Source organism: Megachile rotundata, chromosome 10 (assembly GCF_050947335.1).
Source record: "Megachile rotundata isolate GNS110a chromosome 10, iyMegRotu1, whole genome shotgun sequence".
In the NCBI taxonomy this organism is placed as follows: Eukaryota; Metazoa; Arthropoda; class Insecta; order Hymenoptera; family Megachilidae; genus Megachile; species Megachile rotundata.
The window spans coordinates 14,946,910-14,966,697 of NC_134992.1; the positions used below are offsets into that span (position 1 = coordinate 14,946,910).

At 31.0% G+C, this 19,788-nt stretch overlaps 5 protein-coding genes across 19 annotated transcripts in view; 3 read left to right on the forward strand and 2 right to left on the reverse strand.

Annotated features, from left to right (window-relative positions):
• Positions 1-7,086, forward strand: part of pnut (septin 7-like protein pnut) — a 33,478-nt gene extending 26,392 nt beyond the window's left edge. For 9 of the 11 annotated variants that reach the window (XM_012283767.2, XM_012283768.2, XM_012283773.2 and 6 more), the window contains one exon: positions 616-1,898. In XM_012283767.2, coding sequence (XP_012139157.1) covers positions 616-775 — 160 coding nt within the window. In that variant the 3' untranslated portion in view covers positions 776-1,898. Of the gene's footprint in view, positions 1-615; positions 1,899-2,811 lie in introns of those variants that run through there. The other 2 variants (XM_076536009.1, XM_076536010.1) reach the window with 1 other exon arrangement.
• On the reverse strand, positions 1,444-13,705 carry Rab19 (RAS oncogene family member Rab19). Of its 3 annotated transcripts, none has more exons than XM_012283758.2 (5): positions 13,154-13,705; positions 12,685-12,769; positions 12,499-12,597; positions 12,270-12,427; positions 1,444-12,166 (listed from the first exon to the last, which is right to left on the reverse strand). In XM_012283758.2, exons 1-5 carry the CDS (start codon positions 13,361-13,363, stop codon positions 12,059-12,061), a joined length of 660 nt encoding a protein of 219 aa, XP_012139148.1. In that variant the 5' UTR covers positions 13,364-13,705; the 3' UTR covers positions 1,444-12,058. The 3 variants fall into 3 exon arrangements, with proteins under 3 accessions (XP_012139148.1, XP_012139150.1, XP_076392167.1); XM_012283760.2 differs by having other exon boundaries at positions 1,444-12,191; XM_076536052.1 differs by lacking the exon at positions 12,499-12,597.
• On the forward strand, positions 9,210-11,158 carry Hmgs (hydroxymethylglutaryl-CoA synthase). Its single transcript, XM_076536028.1, has one exon. It carries the CDS (start codon positions 9,210-9,212, stop codon positions 10,569-10,571), a length of 1,362 nt encoding a protein of 453 aa, XP_076392143.1. The 3' UTR covers positions 10,572-11,158.
• Positions 13,706-13,892: 187 nt separating the features above from the next.
• Positions 13,893-15,853, reverse strand: P32 (complement C1q binding protein P32). 3 transcript variants are annotated; one of them, XM_076536048.1, is made up of 5 exons: positions 15,552-15,853; positions 14,953-15,103; positions 14,623-14,807; positions 14,394-14,482; positions 13,893-14,134 (listed from the first exon to the last, which is right to left on the reverse strand). In XM_076536048.1, the coding sequence occupies exons 1-5, from the start codon at positions 15,760-15,762 to the stop codon at positions 13,985-13,987; spliced, it is 786 nt and encodes a 261-aa protein (XP_076392163.1). In that variant the 5' UTR covers positions 15,763-15,853; the 3' UTR covers positions 13,893-13,984. The 3 variants fall into 3 exon arrangements, with proteins under 3 accessions (XP_076392163.1, XP_012139146.1, XP_012139147.1); XM_012283756.2 differs by having other exon boundaries at positions 14,605-14,807; positions 15,552-15,852; XM_012283757.2 differs by having other exon boundaries at positions 14,331-14,482; positions 14,605-14,807; positions 15,552-15,852.
• A 188-nt stretch (positions 15,854-16,041) lies between these two features.
• Positions 16,042-19,072, forward strand: RpA-70 (replication protein A 70). Its single transcript, XM_012283754.2, has 13 exons — positions 16,042-16,207; positions 16,283-16,330; positions 16,421-16,617; positions 16,694-16,833; positions 16,908-16,998; positions 17,057-17,219; positions 17,277-17,481; positions 17,562-17,674; positions 17,754-17,920; positions 17,997-18,228; positions 18,291-18,374; positions 18,444-18,638; positions 18,720-19,072. Exons 1-13 carry the CDS (start codon positions 16,178-16,180, stop codon positions 18,831-18,833), a joined length of 1,779 nt encoding a protein of 592 aa, XP_012139144.1. The 5' UTR covers positions 16,042-16,177; the 3' UTR covers positions 18,834-19,072.
• Positions 19,073-19,788: the final 716 nt, after the last annotated feature.

The following is a 19,788-nucleotide window of genomic DNA, read 5'->3' on the forward strand; positions in this document are numbered from 1 at the left end:
TAATTGTATTTTATTACAATTTAATGCTACTAATCTTTTGATGATCATCAAGTAATAAAATTTTGAAAAATGAAACAAAATTATGTAGAAGCTGTGTTTCATGTAGTTTAGTCTAATAGCAGGAAATTACTAATAATTATTAATAAGCATGTTCAGCGTAACTATCCTTCTGAACTTAATTGACGTTAATTCAACATTTGTTCGTTCAATATTCTGATAATTTTACCTCGTTTAAAGACAATTAGTTAACAACCTTTTGCTGGAATATACGAACACCAAGTCTGTATATAAATGTAATGTTCTAAAGTGTTGCTTTCACGCATACATTCGTATCCACGTATCATTATCATTTTAAATAATCAACAAAACTCATCATGTTTTACATATTTTAGATCGTATATCATTTCTGTTCGATGTGTACCACGTTTACGTAAAGCAAAGTCATAAAACATGTTGCGAAAATGTTTTATTTTCGCTTTAGTTTAAATTAGCACTGAATGTGATGCAATGTGATTAAGTATATTATTTAAGAAAGCTTTACGGACGAATGTAATGTCATGCTTGCGCTTGTTTGTTTGTTTGTGTGTATACCATATCGGGGTGTCCCTAATTTAGGACGGGATCAGTGTCTTCCGAGGGATCTGGCGGTGGCGGGGGTACGTTGAGGGGGTCCCGAGGGATAGGAAGTCTCCTACGCCGTCACACCAGTTTCAAATCACCTCAAGACAGCCCTACACAGATACAGCTTGTCATACAACATCCCGAGCATCCTTAGTAGATCGTAGAATCTGTCTACATTTACTTACAAATGCCTCTACGCCGCTGTGTCCAAGGACTAAACTTTTCAGTCTTAACGATCGATCTCATTTTTATTCATTCAATGCGTGTTTTTTTATTGCATTAACATACCAATCTGCGTATCGATGAATTTAACAAATTATTACACATTGCTTTGTGTATTTTTTATGTTCGTTTTTCTTTTTTTTTTTCACTTTTTTGATTATTTTTGTTTTATAATTAAAAATACGTGTTAAGATAACAGCCATATTATTTACAATAATATTGTGAAAAGTATTAGATATTTCGGTTACAGTGTAAGCAGCAGGTGTTCTCATTTCGATTCGTTTCTATTATTCCGTACAAGGAAAATTAATGATTTCGTAAAGGAGGATAAAGAACTGTCATTAGTTCGATTAGTAATACTCACAATTTCTGCTATTATGATACTGCTTATTCATTTATTAAAAAATAAAGCGCAAACCGATTAACGTCTAATAGAGAATTCTTAATTTGAAAATAAAAAAGGAGTAGACTGTGCGAGAAGCTAAATTGTAGAGTAAAGAGTAAGGGGAGATATATCCATATCGATAAAGAAACTCAATAGTAATGTTAGCCCTGTATAGATGTATTTAGAGGGGCATATTTTTGGCACAAAATTTGATAAATTTTATGTAAAAAAAAAAAATTGCAAGAAATCTTTATACTCCTATATCACTGTTTTATATTTACTGCAACATGCGTCACACTCATACGTATTTACTGCAACATTGCGTTACACTCATACATACTCCCTCGTATGAAGTTGAGTAACAATCACATTTAGTAGAGTATTATGGAAAGCCATTGTAAACTCTGAGCAAGCTGTCTGTTTCTTTTTTCTTTTGTTTCGTTGCAACATTCCAGTTCGCATGTCTTGACATTCCCATTGCATATATTGTAAATTTATTAATCTTTTTCCCTCAGACGTGATTCTTAGAAGCAATTTGAATCGAGTTCAAAGACAGCTTGATAAAGGGTAATGCTATATATGACCAGTAATTATTTACAAAATGACTATTATATTGTTAATTTCATCATTGAATTTTGTTCGCAAATAAATGTAATGCTTTCCTAAAATATTTACTAACCATTTTCGTCGTCCTCATTTCTTTGCCTACTTGGGAATAAGCGTGTTAAGAATAAATATCAGAAAAATGTCGTTCGTTTATTCTAATATGTAGCTTGAAAACATAAAACACAACACGTATGTTTATGTAGCATTTTTCAATGTTACCTCCTACTGTATATTACATGTTATTACATTTGTTTTTATATATATGATGTAAACAATAATTTTATACATACATGTCTAACGTGCTTATCAGAATTGTAGACTGGGATAAAAAACAATTATGTCGAACATTTCAGATCATACAGCATTGCTTTAGTCTTATTTATTGTAACACAGTTATTGCAGACAGAGTCAGTGGGTGGGAGGTAAAATACAGACATGTATGTTTTTTTTTTTATTTAAAACCTGTGGGTCTGACGACATCTCTCGACGTTCCTAATTACAGGTATAAACAACCGTGTACAGAAATTTGTTTAAAATAATCTTGAAATATTCAACATAAATGTAATACATTAACACTGAAGAAAAGCATGCGGCTTTAATGGTCGTGGCTCATGAAAGTATACATTTCTCAAAGCATGATTTTGGCATGATTTGATTTTTCACATTGCTGTATTTATTCTACAATTACAAATGGACGTACACATTACTCTCCATGTTCCAAACAGAATTAAGGTTCATGTAATAACGTTAAATTATACATTTTAATTGTTTACAAAATGCGTAGTTAAGATCTATAAGCAATTTTATATTTTGAATAAGCGGATGGTAGTGTATGGAAAGTCATCAGTATTCTTAATTAAAATGGTGCAAAGGCAATAAATAATTACAACTTGTAAATCATTCACACTGTAAGTTATGCTGACATCTAGTAGTCGTAATACAGTGAGCTTTTCTACTTACACTGTAATTCTTTTCAGGACCGTTGATGGTAAGGATAAGAAGAACAAGAAGAAAGGACTCTTCTAATTCAACTCCATAAAGACAACATGAAGAGTAAACGTTTCTTAATGTAACTAACAACGATTCTTCTTAAATTCAATCATATTCAATATATGATCTTTTTAAGAAAAATTGAAAAGTATTTCCATTTAATAAATTTACTAGTAATCTCTTGATCTACTCTGAATCTAATTATCTTAGTTTAATGATTTAAAATTATATCAATATTATGACTGATACACACAATACTTTATAAAATATATGCGATGATTTTTTGTATTTAAACATAGTATTCTTTTGTAATTATTTGAAGATAAAGCGTAGTTCAGGAGATCAGTGGATGAATTAAGAGACAAAAAATGAATATGTGTTGCTTAAATCACGCGGTTGATGTGTATACTGTGTATATCGCTCCACGTTTGTACAACTTCCTCATTTAATGATGCGTAAACATTATAGTTGCAGGAGTGAGATGAAAGAATGATTCTTCTGTCATATTCTCGCCTGTGCTTCTTTGCGCTTCCTATTATTAATATCCAAGAAAATTATACTAGCACAATTTGACTTACGATATTGTACAAAATGTAGACATAATCCCAAGGAACATCAAAATTCCTTAGCAAGAGTGATCAAGTGGATGATGAAAGAAGAGATGATAAATCTTTAAATTTGTTTCTTCTTATCTTGTTTTCTGTCTTCTATATACTTCTCATTTTCTACTATCTGTTTATATTACTTTTCAATACTTATATAAATATTCATGATTTCGTGTCATCGTGCTTGTGTTGTCTTTGATATTTATATCAATCTTCTTAGTATCACGAGTTATTAATATAAATATATCATAAAAATATCAGTGTTAAGACCATAAAGATCAAGTAAGTTCGTTATAAAAAAAATGCTAGAATCATGCTGATAATTTTGATCGCTCTTGTGAAATTGCGTGTACTGTTAATTTGAGCGCTGTTGCAGGATCACATTATAATGAATAAGAAGCTCTTTTTACAAAAATTCTACACTTGAAAAATGAAACGCGCGATGCGTTTATCGACCTAATTAGGCGAGAAGGGTTTTTATGTCTAAAGACAGCAATAAATTGTGTCAGTGTTAAAATATTCTTTCCTGTCATGTTTAAAGTGGCGTTAAGGAATAATGCATTTAATTATAGAAAAAAAGAATTGTACAAAAAAGTATTTGTTTACGTTAATCATGTTTTTCCTCAATGTTTACATAATTTCTTCAAAGGACACCGTACACAAAATATATCATTTACATTCGCTTTTTTTTCATTTAACGACTCAACGCGTCATTTTACGACGGATGGTTGAATGTGATTTTAAATAAAGCAGTGGCCATATATATATATATCTATATATATACACACACATATATATACATATATACATATAAATATATATTTATGTATAAATAAAGACAAGGAGATTTTAAGAATAAGTCCAATTCGTGTAAATTTAAGTTGTACCGATAGTAACGCAAATTCGAGTAAGAATAATTTGTATAAATAAATGTGTTGGATCGTTCTAATTCGAGACAGTGCGTCATCCTTTCGTTCGCTATGAAATCATAATCAATCATCGAAGAAACCATGCGTGAACTTCAGGATAATGCATAATTATAAAAAAAATAAACGCATCGTCTCGAATTCGTCAAGTATACGTTGTTATTCGCAAACAAGAATGGGCAAACATCAGTTCCTTCAACTTTATCTTCCTTTTTCTTTACCGACTGCCTATGTTAACCCATTAATTCCCAAATATCGAAAGTATATTATTTTCAAGATAGTACTTATTGTAAACAAAAATATGCGCAAGTAAACTGCATCGCCGATAGATGCAGGAACTTGCCCTGAGGCTTCGCGCTTTTAGGGCCTTTCGAATTTTGTATAAGTTAATTAAATCAAGTATAATATCGCATATAATGAACTAACGCGTGGTAATGTAGACACGTGGCCATACAGCGCATGGCAATATGACGAAAGTTCGCTGTTGATGGTTTTAGTAGTATACAGTATTGCTCATAATTATAAATGAAGAAGTTTGTGGCCGTAAAAGGCGTAGCAAACTGTTGGGTATTAGTGGGTTAATACGAAGTCCTACCTACGAGAGTTTTCTGTGTCGGATCAGGATCTTCGTAGTAGAAAAATCGTTTGCCCAGTCTTGGATCCGTATTTCTAAGGTAATTGTGTGCCAAGTCAAGGAAATAAGCATTTTATATAATACGCTAATACGTGATCTTCGAATATTGTAAAGTAAGAAGATTCGTACGATTTCCTTGAAACGTGAATCAGAAGAAAAAGGAACTTTCATGTCAACTTGTCGGGAAGAACTACGTGTTACATTCCTATTTTGTACGCAGTTTTTCTAGCTGAAACACACCAACACGATCTTTGCCGTCACCGATAATTCGCTGCGAAGCTCAAACAAATCTCGTCAATAATTCGAAAAGCGTGTTAAAAAAATAAGAGAAAGTTATATACGTAGAGCAATTTATACATGCTTGAAAATCCGTAAAAAAAGAACATGCTTTTTGAAGTATTGACGCGTTCGAATGGATCGTTCGATGAGAGACGCTTCGAATCTGAGCTTTCGATGTCGGAACAGCAACGAGTACCTTTTAGGGACCGGACACTTTAGTAGCGATCGAACGATTCGCATTTTTTTGCACTGATAATGTTAAGCTCAATTATTAAAGTTCGAATAACATCCACCTGGGCTACGATATTTTTGTCTAAAAATAGCAAAGGGAAAAAACGCCGTTCACATATTTTAAGCAAGGATAAATTGAGTTTACGGAAGAAAGAAATCTTTGGATAATTCATCCAATACATTCACTTTTTATAAACGCTCCAATGGAAACTGTCGAGACGCATACATCTGAAGTACAAAGATTATATAACGAAGATCATCTTCGAGGAATAAATATCGCAATCTTCGCCAAGAGTATGCAAAAACAAGAAATCGATGTGTCGTTGAGGTTCGTGTACTTAATTTCAACATTAATTTAAACGCTGGTAAAAAGCTACTTTTTATGGGAATCCGAACATGAAGAGTGCAACGAGTTTGAAGACGTAGGATCGTATCGTTTGAAGGAATCACGCTGGTGGTTCCTTAAGAACAAAAGAATGTGAAGGGAAAAGGAATAGTGTATCTCTCGTTGTAACGATTGTATCTATATTTATACTTGAAGTCATGAGAGAATATCAGAGGTTGATACACTCTTTAAAACTCCCGTGGTAGAGATGTTCCTTTAACGACAAAAGGTCCTGAGAAAATTATTTTCAGAATATTTTGCATTTTTATTATTATTGGACATTCATAGCGCCTCGCTTTGTGGCAAATTTTGAAAGTGCGTTTGTCTTTGATAAGGGAGCATTCCACCACGGCAGTTTTTGAACATGTACCAGAAGTAGCCGGCGAGGAACTCATACTGCTACGATGCGTACAGCGTTGAGTCACAGATTTCAAATTTAGAAACTTAGAAACTTAGATTGTTAGAAAGTTAGAAATTTGGGAATTTGGGAATAAGACTTGGAGATTTAAATATTAGGAAATTTGAGAACTTGAGAATTTATGTGCACAGCGTCCTTGCATTCACAATTGTCTATCATAGACATATATTGTAATTAAAATACACTTTTAGCATTTTGCATTGGAACTTTACTTCCCACTCCAGGTTAAGAGCACCCTTGATAGGATGCTAAACCAAACAGAGATGCACCGAAAAAACTCTTTGTACGAATTCTCTCATGAATTCAACTATAAAGAAGGACGGAAATAAGAGAGAAACCAATATACAAATTATGCTTAGTTTACAGAGTGAAGCTGTTTGTACGTTTCAGTGTTATATCGTGTAGCTGTGTAAGATATGGAAAATTGTCGAAACAGAAGTGTATCGATTACTGTATGTATGTGTACTTTAATCAGTGATGCTTACGATATTAAAATAGTTATTAATCGTCATGGATCGCGCGAATCGACATGTATCGGTGTGTCAAAAAAAACAGAACAGAACAAGAACAGCAAAGAAAAGGAAAGACTAAGGCGAAAATAAATTAAAAAGAAAAAAAAACGAAAAATTATATTTTGCCGTGCCAGACGAAAACAAAAGCTGCCGCCGCTATCTTGTAGAACACGTAATAATAACAATATTCACGAAACCACGATTAGTACATTATTATAATTCTTATTATTATACTTCAAAATAATGTATTCAGTAAATTATATACAAAATCAGCAGACCTGTTGCTCCGTTTTGGCCCCCAAGTCTCATGTTTAAATGTTCGATTTTTTTTTAATTATTAAATAGCGTTGGAATACTTCGCGAGAAGAAACCCGGAACTATTTTAAATATTTGGACTTAATGGGTTGGAAGGTGCGATCAAATACCATTTCACCGTGTCATAACACCGAAAATACTTATCTCGTTAAAAATTCGAAAGGTAAAGTTAAAAATATCTTCCTTTATATTCTATTCATTGCCTAAATACAAAATTTCATTGTGTAGTGCTCTTTTAAATTCAAATACGAGGTAGTCATATATAATTCACGCGATATTTAAATTTGTTTTCAACGATGTTCAACGAAAACGTCAAAGGGTCAAGTCTTTATATTTCCTTTGAGATTTATTTCTGCTTAAAACGTTTCAACTGAAAAATTGATCAACCTTAATGAAATCAACACATTAATTTTTTAGTTAATAGTATGTGAATAATTGTCCAGCTATAAGAATAATTAATATTTATGTTTCAGTTATGGAAATGTTCAATGCAAATGTATTTAAAAATTGACACATTACTCTTTCTCAATAAATATATCCAAAAAGTTTATTTATATTATTATAAATAAACGTGCGATTTGCATTGCAGTACGGAGTTATAATTACTTCATACCCCATTATTTCGTTAATCCCATTCGTTAGAAAAAATTAAATACAATGTCAGTAGAAAGGTACGACAGAAGAATTTATTAATTATAGGCGGGAATTGTGTCGTTTTTTGTTATATATTTTGTAAGTTCCATTCACGCGCTCGCATGAAACCAGAGTGTATATCGTAGAAAAGTAAAATTTCTTGAAATCGTTTAACAATAAATTTCGTACGACTAGTATACATTTGCTTCTTTCTATGGTACCGTTCGCTTTCACGAAAATTCATTCCACTCGATGCTTATTTTCATTTGTACCGTTATATTACGTCAAACGTGAACGGCCTAACTTGGATACACAATCGAAGCTATCCTCGTAACACCGTCGATGAAATTTCTTTTTTCTAATAATAGTATGGATTAACCCAAATAAAGATTTACCAAAAATTCTATGCATCAAAATACAAAAAACGTTCTTAAATATTATTCTCCTTTGTGTCAATTTTGATATTCATTTATAAGAATTTGGAATATTAAAAGTATTTGCAAGATGAAATTATGTAGCCACGGCTGAAATGAGACTCAGATTGTTTTATAAAAAATTGATTTCACACTTCAAATCACCTCATACTAAATAAAAAATGTATAAACTTGTCGTAAACTGTTTTTACAAAGTTTTAATTTGTTAATTTGACCTTACTCCGCGAAATAGCATAACATGTAACAGTACAAGACGCAATTATACAGCACGTGGCTGTGTAATGTGATTTTAGATATGCGTGACGATACATTTATCACACTTCGTACAATTTTAAAGGTTCACCCTGCAAACGTTCGCACGGCCCTGGCTATATGTCACATATTCATAAAGAGAATCGAATGAATTTGTTATCCCCACCAAGTGGCGGTATAACCAGTTGAATAAGCGGCGGCAGCTCGACGAGCAGCATTTGCTCGTGGAATGTTAGTTTGTAAGTTTGATTTGTTTGAGAGGACTGATTATTTAGCCGGTGAAAAGAAAGAATCAAACAAGCTTGTAAGCACGTGATAGGAAATCATTCGGTGACCGTAATTTTCACCTGATGAGTTTCACTTCTAACCTGAATTTGTTGAGCTAGCTTCTAACAGTGGCAGCGTGTTTGTCCTCGAAGTACATACTTTCTTAATTTAAAAACTCGAACTGTGAGGAAAGAAAAGTCGTGAAGTATTGAAAATTTGAAAGATATCATTCATATCTTAATAAAATTATTGTCGGCATCAATTGTCAGGAAGCTATATTACACAAATACCGTAATATTTGAAGAACGCCGTTTGATGCGAAATCAGTGACCGACCGGTATCACGTGCGTTTTCAAGTGTAAAAGTATTTCGTTTTGTCTATACGTTGTTATAGGTATACTGTTTTGAGAATCATCATACGTGCCTGAAAATTTATGTAACTCAACAAAATAATTAAATCACACAGAAAAATCATTTGATCATCATTGTACATCATGTGGCCAAAAGATGTGGGTATCAAAGCAATGGAAGTGTACTTTCCTGCTCAATATGTTGAGCAAACTGAACTTGAACAATTTGATGGCGTTTCTGCTGGGAAATATACCATTGGTCTAGGTCAATGTAGGATGGGATTTTGCAATGACCGTGAAGATATTAATTCTTTGTGTTTAACTGTGGTCCATCGATTAATGGATAGGAATAGTATAAAGCCACAAGATATAGGAAGATTAGAAGTTGGAACAGAAACTGTGATAGATAAAAGCAAATCAGTAAAATCTGTTCTTATGCAACTATTTGAACCAGATGGTTGCACAGACATGGAAGGGGCAGATACAACTAATGCATGTTATGGAGGTACTGCTGCTCTTTTGAATGCTGTATCTTGGGTAGAAAGCAGTGCTTGGGACGGTAGATTAGCTTTAGTTGTGGCTGCTGACAATGCTGTATATTCTACCGGAGCTGCTAGACCAACAGGTGGTGCTGGAGCCATAGCAATGGTAATTGGACCAAATGCACCTTTAGTAATTGATCGTGGAGTAAGGTCATCATGTATGAAACATGCATACGACTTTTACAAACCAAATCTAAAATCAGAATATCCTGTTGTAGATGGACAATTGTCAATTCAGTGTTATCTTAGTGCTTTGGATAATTGCTATCAGACTTATTGTAAAAAAGCAAAGAATAAGTACAATGAATCTGTGACTTTAAATAATTTTGATTCATTTTTATTTCATTCTCCATACTGTAAATTAGTACAAAAGTCTTATGCTAGATTAGCTTTTAATGATTTCTTAAATGCATCCAAAGAAGAAGTACTTAAAAAGTATCCAGAATTAGGGAAGTTCCATGACATTAAACTTGAAGATAGTTATTTCGATAGAGATATTGAAAAAGCATTTATGAATTTGAGTAAAGCAGATTTTAATAAAAAAACTCAACCTTCTTTATTAATATCAAGTCAAGTAGGAAATATGTACACTCCATCTGTATATTCTGGATTGGCTTCTTTACTTATTAACAAACCAGTGGAAGAATTGGCAGGTTCCAAAATTGGCATATTTTCATATGGTTCAGGATTTTGTTCTACAATGTATTCGTTAACAATAACAAAAGATACAAAGGATGGATCTGATTTAATGAAAATTATTTCATCTCTATCATATATTAAACAAGAACTAGAGTCCCGTCAAAAAGTTTCTCCAGCAGATTATACAGAAATATTAGAATGGCGTGAACAACACTGTCATACTGTACCATTTAGTCCCCAAAGTAGTATTACTAATATGTTCCCTGGAACATATTATCTTGTACAAGTGGATGAAAAATATAGAAGAACTTATGAACGGGTATGAAATTTGTGATAGTTTTATATATTTAGCTTATTAGTAGCTAATCTATTTAATGTTATAACAAAGAAATAATTTGGGGCCTCATTAATTGTTGAATAAAAATCTTCAAAAAATGCAACTATTTGTATAATTTAAGAATTAACTACTCAATAATTACAACTTAAATATTTAGAAATAAATGAATATAGTTTTAATGCCAATAATTCATATAAAATTTTATTAAAATGCGTTAAATTTAATGTAATTATTTTCATTTTTAGATTTGTACCAATATAAAAAAGTTATTGAAATAAATTATTTTTAATATACATATAAAAACATAAATTTTATAATGGCTAAAGTGTGCAATTTACAGTAAATAGTCTCTGTTATATTATAATAGTTTTTCATGTACATTTCTAAATGTATGTATTATGTATATTTTACAGTCTCAATAAAAAGGAAGTGTTGCAATCAACATACTTTTTTATATTGGATATGTTGATGTACAAATAAATATCATGTTATATTAATGTAAAGCTTATATTGGCTAATAATTTATTTATCAAATAAGTATTAAAATAATCAATAAAAGATGAAAATAAAAGAGAGTTTTACATGTATATAAGTAACTAACAAAATTGTTAAAAAGCGTGCCTTATAAATGAATTTACTTTAGAATTAATTATGTTTATAGATTCATACATATGTTAGATCATATAAAAAAATGAAAAAAGGTCATGTATATGTGAGAAACTCAGTATTTTGATTTAATTTGCAAAGCATATGAATTAATTTATATATCAAATATAATATTGTAATTATATTTAAATAGTTAAATTTTGTTAAAATAAATGAAATATATATGTACAATGAGTTTGCAAGAAAATTGTTTTGTTTTTAGAAAATTTATACAGAACTAATAAATAGTTGTTGGACTTTAACCAGTTGTATAATAAATTTGTGCAAAATATTGAAATGTCAAAAAATATGGCTAATGATAAAGACATAATTGTATTCATATTTTATTAGAATCATTTCAATGTTACAACAACATTACAAAATAGTACAATACTAAAATATTTATTTAAAAAAATATATTAATATATTATTTCTCTATAAGATTTTGAGATTCACTTCATTATAAATAAATATGTGCATTTGCTACTAATTACATTTCTAAACTGCTGAAGTACATTATTGTCATAAAATAGATAAAGACTAAGAGTTTTTGTATTTACAAATGTATAAGTTAAAATACTCGATTGTAGATCCCTGATAAAATTGCTCCTAATTAATATAAAATCAGTAATAAACTCTTATTTTCTTATTAATCAATCATAGAAAATACTGGTTTGATACCATGAATATCAACAATGTGTTAATTGAATTTCGTTCCCGTATCACATTATTTGAGTTATTACAAAAATATTAAATTGTTTCCCCATTTTACATAAAAATTTTAATTTGAGCATGATATGTATACCATTTGTTTACTGTTCCTTCATTGTTTAAAATATTTTATATGAACAATTTGAACAGGAAGATAATTTTCGTCCTGTACCAAGTCTAACAACTTCATCCTCATTTGCATTAATTTGGCGATTTTCATGTCGCCTCTAAAAACAAATCAAAGTGTGTATACTTCTTGCATTACAAAGATAATGTGTTTATTTTTACAATACTTGATAATGTACTTTTGAAAAAAAATTATATAGTTACTTTGAGTTCTGATGCCAGGTAAAAGAATATAGAATCTATGTTGGTATTTTCTTTGGCTGATGTTTCCACTACTTGTAACACTTCAGGAAGATACTGACAGAGAGCTTCTGCTTCTTCCTTTTCAACTTCTCGTAAATCTTCTAAATCACATTTATTACCTACAAGTATTATAATTGTTAATATGTGACATTTGTATCAAAATTTAATAAGATATATAGAAGTATCTTACCAACTAAGACTAATAATACATGTGAAGAAGTGTACCTTCGTACTTCTTCAACCCAATGTTGTAAACTTAAGAATGTAGATCTCTTTGTAATATCATAAACTAAAATATGCACAAGTTATTACAGTGGTAATTAATATAATTAAAAATTACTTATGCATAAAAGCAAGACAATGTATTTTCTCATACCAACAATAACACCATTAGCTGATCTGTAATAACTTTGAGTTATTGTACGAAATCTTTCTTGACCAGCTGTATCCCATATTTGTAACTGTGAAAAAAGTAAAATACTTTATAACTAATTGAAAACGTGCTACAATAATGTTAGTAACATGTATGTTGTCTTGGAAACAAAGACAAGAATTATATCATTATAAATAACAGAAAATCAAACAGCCAATAATTAGTATACATATTCATTTTGGTATAATCACGGTAAATAATCGCTTGTGACATACTTCGTATACTATAAAAATCTCTTCCCAACAAGTTTCATTTTACACTTATTGTTACAGTCAAATTATAATTTTTAAGATAATATTATTATAAAAGTCGTAAATTTATAACACATTTCTACGTAAATTACTTTTAGGTTAATCTGCAATAAAATTGAAAATCTTTAAATCATTGGAAAGCGAAGAACAAGCAAACATACCTTAATCTTTTTATCATCAATTAATACAGTTTTCATAGAAAAGTCAACACCAATTGTGTTTCCATGCCTCTCGATAAATGTACCAGATCGAAATCTCTGAACAACACAGGTCTTTCCTGTACCACAATCCCCGATAAGCACAATCTTGAACAAGTAATCGAAATTCTCATCGTTCGTGGCCATTAAATTGTCCGGATCACGGTTCGACATTTCTTTTTGATCGTCGAAATAGTTTACCAAATCGACGATAATCTTTTATAACCCGTTTATTCAAACTTACTGCTTACTTACGCCATTGTTTCATCACTTGAACGATATTGCAACTTAGCACAGTTGGCAAATATGAAGTACTCATTACATATTACAATTTAATTTGATTTGACCCATTTTTCTCAAATCTTATTATTCTATTTATTTAAGCGAGCAGTCTTAGTTTGCATGGTTCTTGATCACGGTGTAAGATCTTGAGGCATCTTACTGCCTCACTATTCTGTCATATTGCCACGCGTTATATCACCACGCGCTACACTATCACGTATTATATTGTCACATATTACATCAGCACGCATTTATATTTTTAGGTAATATATTGCCACTCCCTTGTACATTATGTAACAAGATCATTAAGAAAATAAAAAAAATGGAATTATATATTTTTTATTTATAAAAATATCAAGAGAATAGGGATGTAATAAGTTGTATTTATTTTGAATAGAGCTGCTCAGCAAAATGCATACAATTAATTATTACATACATTTATTATAAAGATATTCTTACATGTTATACCTAAATAATTAAAAATATACAATCGGAATTAAAATTAACAGGTAACTAATTTTTGGATGTGAAATTTGATAAGCCTTCCAGTAAACTAACATACGCGGTATGTTCGTAACTCGTACTAAGCTCGACTAATTTCTCGGCAAGTTCGTTTGAAACACCTTTCTCTTCGAGATAATTCATAAGCAGATCATAAAGGTACTGAAAAAAAAGATAGAATGAACTTAATGTAGATGCATATGCATTAAATTTGTGAAGAATATTTATAGAAAAAAGATGTCCCATTCTCTTATTTTAGTGATTTTGCCTAACAAAATCAATGTAAAAAAGAAAATGTTTTACTTTCCCAAAGATTAATATTCAAAATGGTTATAAAATACACCAATCTGTACTCAACTCTTTGGTTATAATTGTTCATATGTATGTTTGACTTAAAAAGACTGCTTCATGTGTTACTTACACCATCAATGATTGCACCCTCTGCAATGTACACATTATCAGTACACTCTCCTGTGTACAGACTAATTTCATCAATACTGAAAATGTCATCTAAAATCAAAATGAAAATATGCATAAGAAAAATACTGATATAATTAGGTTGAATATATTGTTATAAAACAGGCATTCTCATACTCAAGAAGGCCTGTTATTAACTATAATAGAATATTTACTGTAATTCTCATTAGCACCTGATGCACCTGGTTCACTATTAAAACTACAAGTGAATTTAAGAGTTTGATTTCCTCTTACTACATTCACTGTGAAGTCTGGTTTACTTTTTATATCACCAAGGTCTGGATTATCACTTGTCATTTCAAGATCAGGTTGAGTTTCAGAACTAACTGAATGATTTATATCGAATGAAATTTTAACTCTAAAAAGAGTAATTAAATATGTATTAGTAAAGACATCTTCCTAAACTTGAATTAGCATTTGTCATTTATTTTTTAAACTGTAATGAAGGTTGTTTAAAAAGATAAAGTTAAATATCCGTGAAATATCAATTCATTTAAACTTACGTTTCATTCTCTTGTTTTTTCTCCAAAGTAACTTGTGATCCATTAAGGGACACCTTAAATCCATCTAATTCGGTGGGAATAGTTTTCAATTTTTGAGCTTTCTTTTCCGCGATAATTTCTTCTGCTAAAAACTCTACCAGTTCCTTCTCAGCTATTATAAAAAAATGTAGAAAACAAAATGATGATTATGACTATAGTCAATAAGAGTAAAAATCATTTATTGCAAGTTAAATATATATTTGTATGAATAAATAATACTGTTTCAATGCTGTTGAATAATGTAATCACTTTTTTGTGACAAGATTTATTGTATGTTGTACTTTTGTATAAAACTTTATACCCATCGATTTTATATTTCAATTATATATGCAAAATAGTTTGAAACTTATAATAAACGTATTTTATCCGTATTTAGAATATTATATAGACTAGTACATATTTAACTGCAATGGACGATTTTCAACACGAGTGTCTGTATATGTTGCACCCTCATGATTAGACATTATAACGCAAATGAAGATAAAATAATGAATTACCGAAGTCTACGAAATATATTTTATCAATTTTAATGAGATAAGTTTACGAAGAACTAAATATACCTTTGGTATGGGCACCTCTGCAACAATCGTAATTACAACGAGTATTTCGGTGTTCAAACGATTTCGTCGAAGCAAGAGGTATAGCTTGGTTTTGTCGAGAACAAGCATTCCATAATGTTCTTAATTGATTATTTGTTCCTATGCTTGAAGTTGACGAAAAGAAATTTCTGATCACTGATGATCGTAACGTATTCCTTATAATTCCGTTCATTTTAACTTCTGAAACAAGAAACCGTCCAACAGTTTCCTACCGGTACGCTCACAAAATGGTTGTATGCAACGATAAGCACGAGGCACGAACCAATAACTTATGCCATAAACTAAGAATATAGCAAGTAACTTCTTTACACTTCTGAAGAAGTGATCTAGTAATTTTCTGTTTTAGATAATGATTGGCGCGAATTTTCTTTATCACTTGATTAAAGCGAAATAGGGAACCTACTGAAGTTAGCAGTAATATGAATAATTTCTGTTGTCTCTTAGTTTTATATATTTTTCGGCGATATTCTTGCAAGAAAAGATCGGGAAATTTTTGCGTTGCAGAAAATTCGGAATCCATCATTGTGATTTGACCTGTGTTGAACAATTATTTTTCATAAGATTGCGTGTTTTTCTTATTGTCCAAAATGTATTCCCTTACTGAAGGAGCGTTAGATGTGGGTTTCAAGATAAATTATACATTATATTGTTTATATTTAAGTACTATATTTAACACTGTTTGTATTTTACAGAAAATAATGAACGGTATTGATGTTGAGAAACCAATACTGCAAATATTGGTATGCAAGTTACATATTTTACACAGTGTGATGAAATAATAGAAATACATGTCAGATTTCATAAATTGATAACTACTTATTATTTTTTAGGGTCATAAGAAATTGGCAAGTTCAAGTAGTGGAGAACGTTATAGACTACTTGTGTCTGATGGAAAAAGAATAAACTCATTCACAATGCTGGCTACTCAGTTAAACTCAATGATAACAGACAACATTCTGACTGAATTTTCTATTTGTCAAATAAATAGATACGCAATAAGTATGGTACACAATGCTGGGAAACAAAAGTATATAATTTTACTATAAATTCTTATTTTATTGTAAGACTCATAAAAGTAATTTATCATATTTTATATTCCTTAGGCGTGTAATGGTAATATTAAATATCGATGTAAAAGTACGTGGTAATGAAGTTGGTCATAAAATTGGAAATCCAACAAATGCTGAGTCTGAAAGTGATTCTACACCTGCCTCAGCACCAGCTCCTCCTCAACAACGAAGTGGTAATAAATGTTAACTTTATGTGATAATTTATGATCGTAGATTATGATAAGTTATGAACATTATTATTCAACAGATGTTTTGATGCCAAAGCAAAATACTCATCAGTCTTCCACCAGTGACATATCAACAACTCCAATTGTTGCACTGAGTCCTTACCAAAATAGGTAAATTAAATTATATTTTATCTTAGCAGTATACAATTTTAAATAATAATTTTTATAGGTGGGTTATAAAAGCTAGAGTTCTTAGTAAATCTGATATAAGAACATGGAGTAATTCCCGTGGAGAAGGAAAACTATTTTCCATGGATCTTGTTGATGAAAGTGGAGAGATTAGATGCACGGCATTCAGAGATCAGTGCGATAAATTTTACGACATGCTTGAGGTATGCAGTATATATAAATGTTATTTAAAAATAATATTATATGTAAATTTGTTTTAGGTTGGAAAAGTTTACTATATTTCTAGAGCCACTTTAAAAACAGCAAATAAACAATTCAATCATTTAAAAAATGATTATGAGATGACTTTAACGGGTGATACAGAAATCATTCCTTGTCATGATGGTGGAAATGAGATTCCTACTCTTCAATTTAATTTTCAACCAATAAGCGACGTGGAAACGAAAGAAAAGAATGAATATATAGGTATTTACATGCACATACACACACAATATATATATAATTAAATGTTGCATATACTGTATTGATAATGGTGTTTATTATAGATGTGATAGCTATTGTTAAATCTTGTGCCGATTTGCAACTGCTAACATCACGTAACACAGGTAGAGAAATGAAGAAAAGAGATATTTTTCTCGTTGATCAAAGTAGTACCATGGTAAGAACTTTGTTGGCTCATAAGAATATTAGAAATTTGTTTAAGTCCAATATTCGAGTAACTGTAAATAAATGTTTAGGTATGTTTTACACTGTGGGGAAAGGAAGCTGAAGAGTTTGATGGAAGTAACAATCCAGTTATAGCTGTTAAAGGAGCTCGTGTTGGCGAATTCAATGGAGGAAAAAATCTATCATCTCTCAGTTCTACAGTTATTCAAATAAACCCAGATATCCCAGAAGCACATAGGTATATAACTTTTAACCAAGTCGTCCAAAAATATGTTTAAAGAAATTCTTGTTGGAATTTTTTTGTTTTAATCCAGGTTACATGGTTGGTTTAATGCAACTGGCCATAATGAAGAAGCCAAGTCAATTTCAAGAACATTTGGTGGTGGAGGCAATATAAGTGGACCGTGGCTTACTTTCAAAGAAGCAAGAGAAATGGAACTGGGTTTCAAAGGTCCTGAAATGTATATGGTAAAAGCCACGATTAACATGATACGAATTGAAAATGCTGTTTATAAATCTTGCCCTTCTGAAAGTTGTAAAAAGAAGGTAATGTATATTTATTTGATAATGTATGGAGAATCGTTTGATTAAAACATCGTACCTTACAGTTAATCGATCAAGCAAATGATATGTACCGGTGTGAAAAATGTGATAAAGAATATCCTAACTATAGATATCGTTTACTTGCAAGTGTGAGTATAAAATAATTTTTTTTATATTTTCGTAGTGATTGTGAAATTATTGATGTTATAACTTTTTAGTTAAGTTTAGCTGATTGGACGGACAATCAGTGGGCTACAGCGTTTAGCGAAGAAGCAGAAAAGATACTGGGTATCACTGCTCAAGAACTTGGAGAATTGCAGGAAAATGATAACGATGCTTATCTTGAAAAATTTGCAGATGCAACGTTTAAAAGTTTTCTATTTAAGATTCGTGTTAAATTAGAAACGTTCAGTGTAAGTTCATTCGTCTAAGTGTCTTAGAAATTATGCTGTTGTAATCATTTACATGCTAATGCAAGCAATTATTATTTCCAGGATGAGAACAGGTTAAAGGCAACATGCGTTGCGGTAAATCCTTTGGATTATAAATTATATAATAATCATTTAATAACTCAGATTAAAGAATTAGCTGGTATTGGTAAAGTTTAAAACAATCGTCTCGTCGTTTACAGTAAATTTGTATACGTTTATAATTCGTTTGTTAGAGATATGAAGCAAATATTTTCATACTGTTTAGCTACTTTATATTTAATGAAACAAATATGCTTTTTGTATTACCTTTTCTTGTCAATAAACAGTATTTGTTACACCCGAAAAAAACACGAACAAATTCATGAGCTGTATAATGTAAGCTGCATAACTGCATATTAAAAAATTGTATGTATTTACTTATGTCTACTCATTGAGCGAGCGAGCCGAAGGCGAGCGAAGCTCTTATACTTGACTTTGCAACTTCTTTGTCCGCGTTTTTCTTTTGCACCGCTCAACCAATTCTCGTCAAATTTTGCATGCATATGCGTATGTACATCCAGATGGACATAGAAAAAAAGAATTTAAATCGGACTTGCCACGAATAATCACCGAAAAAACTGATCCTGAAAAGTGAGGGTCCGAACACGCATATAAGGAAAATAAAAAAATGAATATTTCGGCACTTTGTCGACGTAGTATGGTTCCTGAGGTATTTAGAAACAAATTTCTATTAGGGTTTGATGCGTTTTGATGCCTAATAAAGCCAGGAAATCAATTTTTGTCGAATTCGGTCCAAAACGGTACAGGTGGCGCCATCTAGCGGCGAGCGGCGGAACTACAAAAACATAAAAATGCGATTTTCTCGAAAACTAGGGACTTTTCCGAAATTCTGAGATATACAAATCGTTCCTTATCGCCTACGGAATCGAACGAATGTAATTATAGCCCGCTAGGACAATTATTAAGAAAAATAGAAAAATAGCCCAATTCATGGACTAAAAAATTGGCGTCCATCTAGCGGTGAAAGTTGGAACTACAAAAACATAAAAATGCGATTTTCTCGAAAACTAGGGACTTTCCCGAAATTCTGAGATATACAAATTGTTCCTTATCGCCTACGGAATCGAACGAA

Coding starts and splice junctions, on each gene's coding strand:
- P32 (XM_012283756.2), bottom strand. CDS start 15,762: ATGAACGGAATTATAAGGAATACGTTACGATCATCAGTGATCAGAAAT. Junction 15,104..15,551: donor CAGAGGTGCCCATACCAAAG/GTATATTTAGTT, acceptor TTTTTATAATAG/CTGAGAAGGAACTGGTAGAG. Junction 14,483..14,604: donor AGGTGCTAATGAGAATTACA/GTAAATATTCTA, acceptor TTTTGATTTTAG/ATGACATTTTCAGTATTGAT.
- RpA-70 (XM_012283754.2), top strand. CDS start 16,178: ATGTATTCCCTTACTGAAGGAGCGTTAGAT. Junction 16,618..16,693: donor CACAATGCTGGGAAACAAAA/GTATATAATTTT, acceptor TATATTCCTTAG/GCGTGTAATGGTAATATTAA. Junction 17,675..17,753: donor TTGATCAAAGTAGTACCATG/GTAAGAACTTTG, acceptor ATAAATGTTTAG/GTATGTTTTACACTGTGGGG.
- Rab19 (XM_012283758.2), bottom strand. CDS start 13,363: ATGTCGAACCGTGATCCGGACAATTTAATGGCCACGAACGATGAGAAT. Junction 12,428..12,498: donor TGTATTATTAGTCTTAGTTG/GTAAGATACTTC, acceptor TAATACTTGTAG/GTAATAAATGTGATTTAGAA. Junction 12,167..12,269: donor ACCTGGCATCAGAACTCAAA/GTAACTATATAA, acceptor ATTTGTTTTTAG/AGGCGACATGAAAATCGCCA.
- Hmgs (XM_076536028.1), top strand. CDS start 9,210: ATGTGGCCAAAAGATGTGGGTATCAAAGCAATGGAAGTGTACTTTCCT.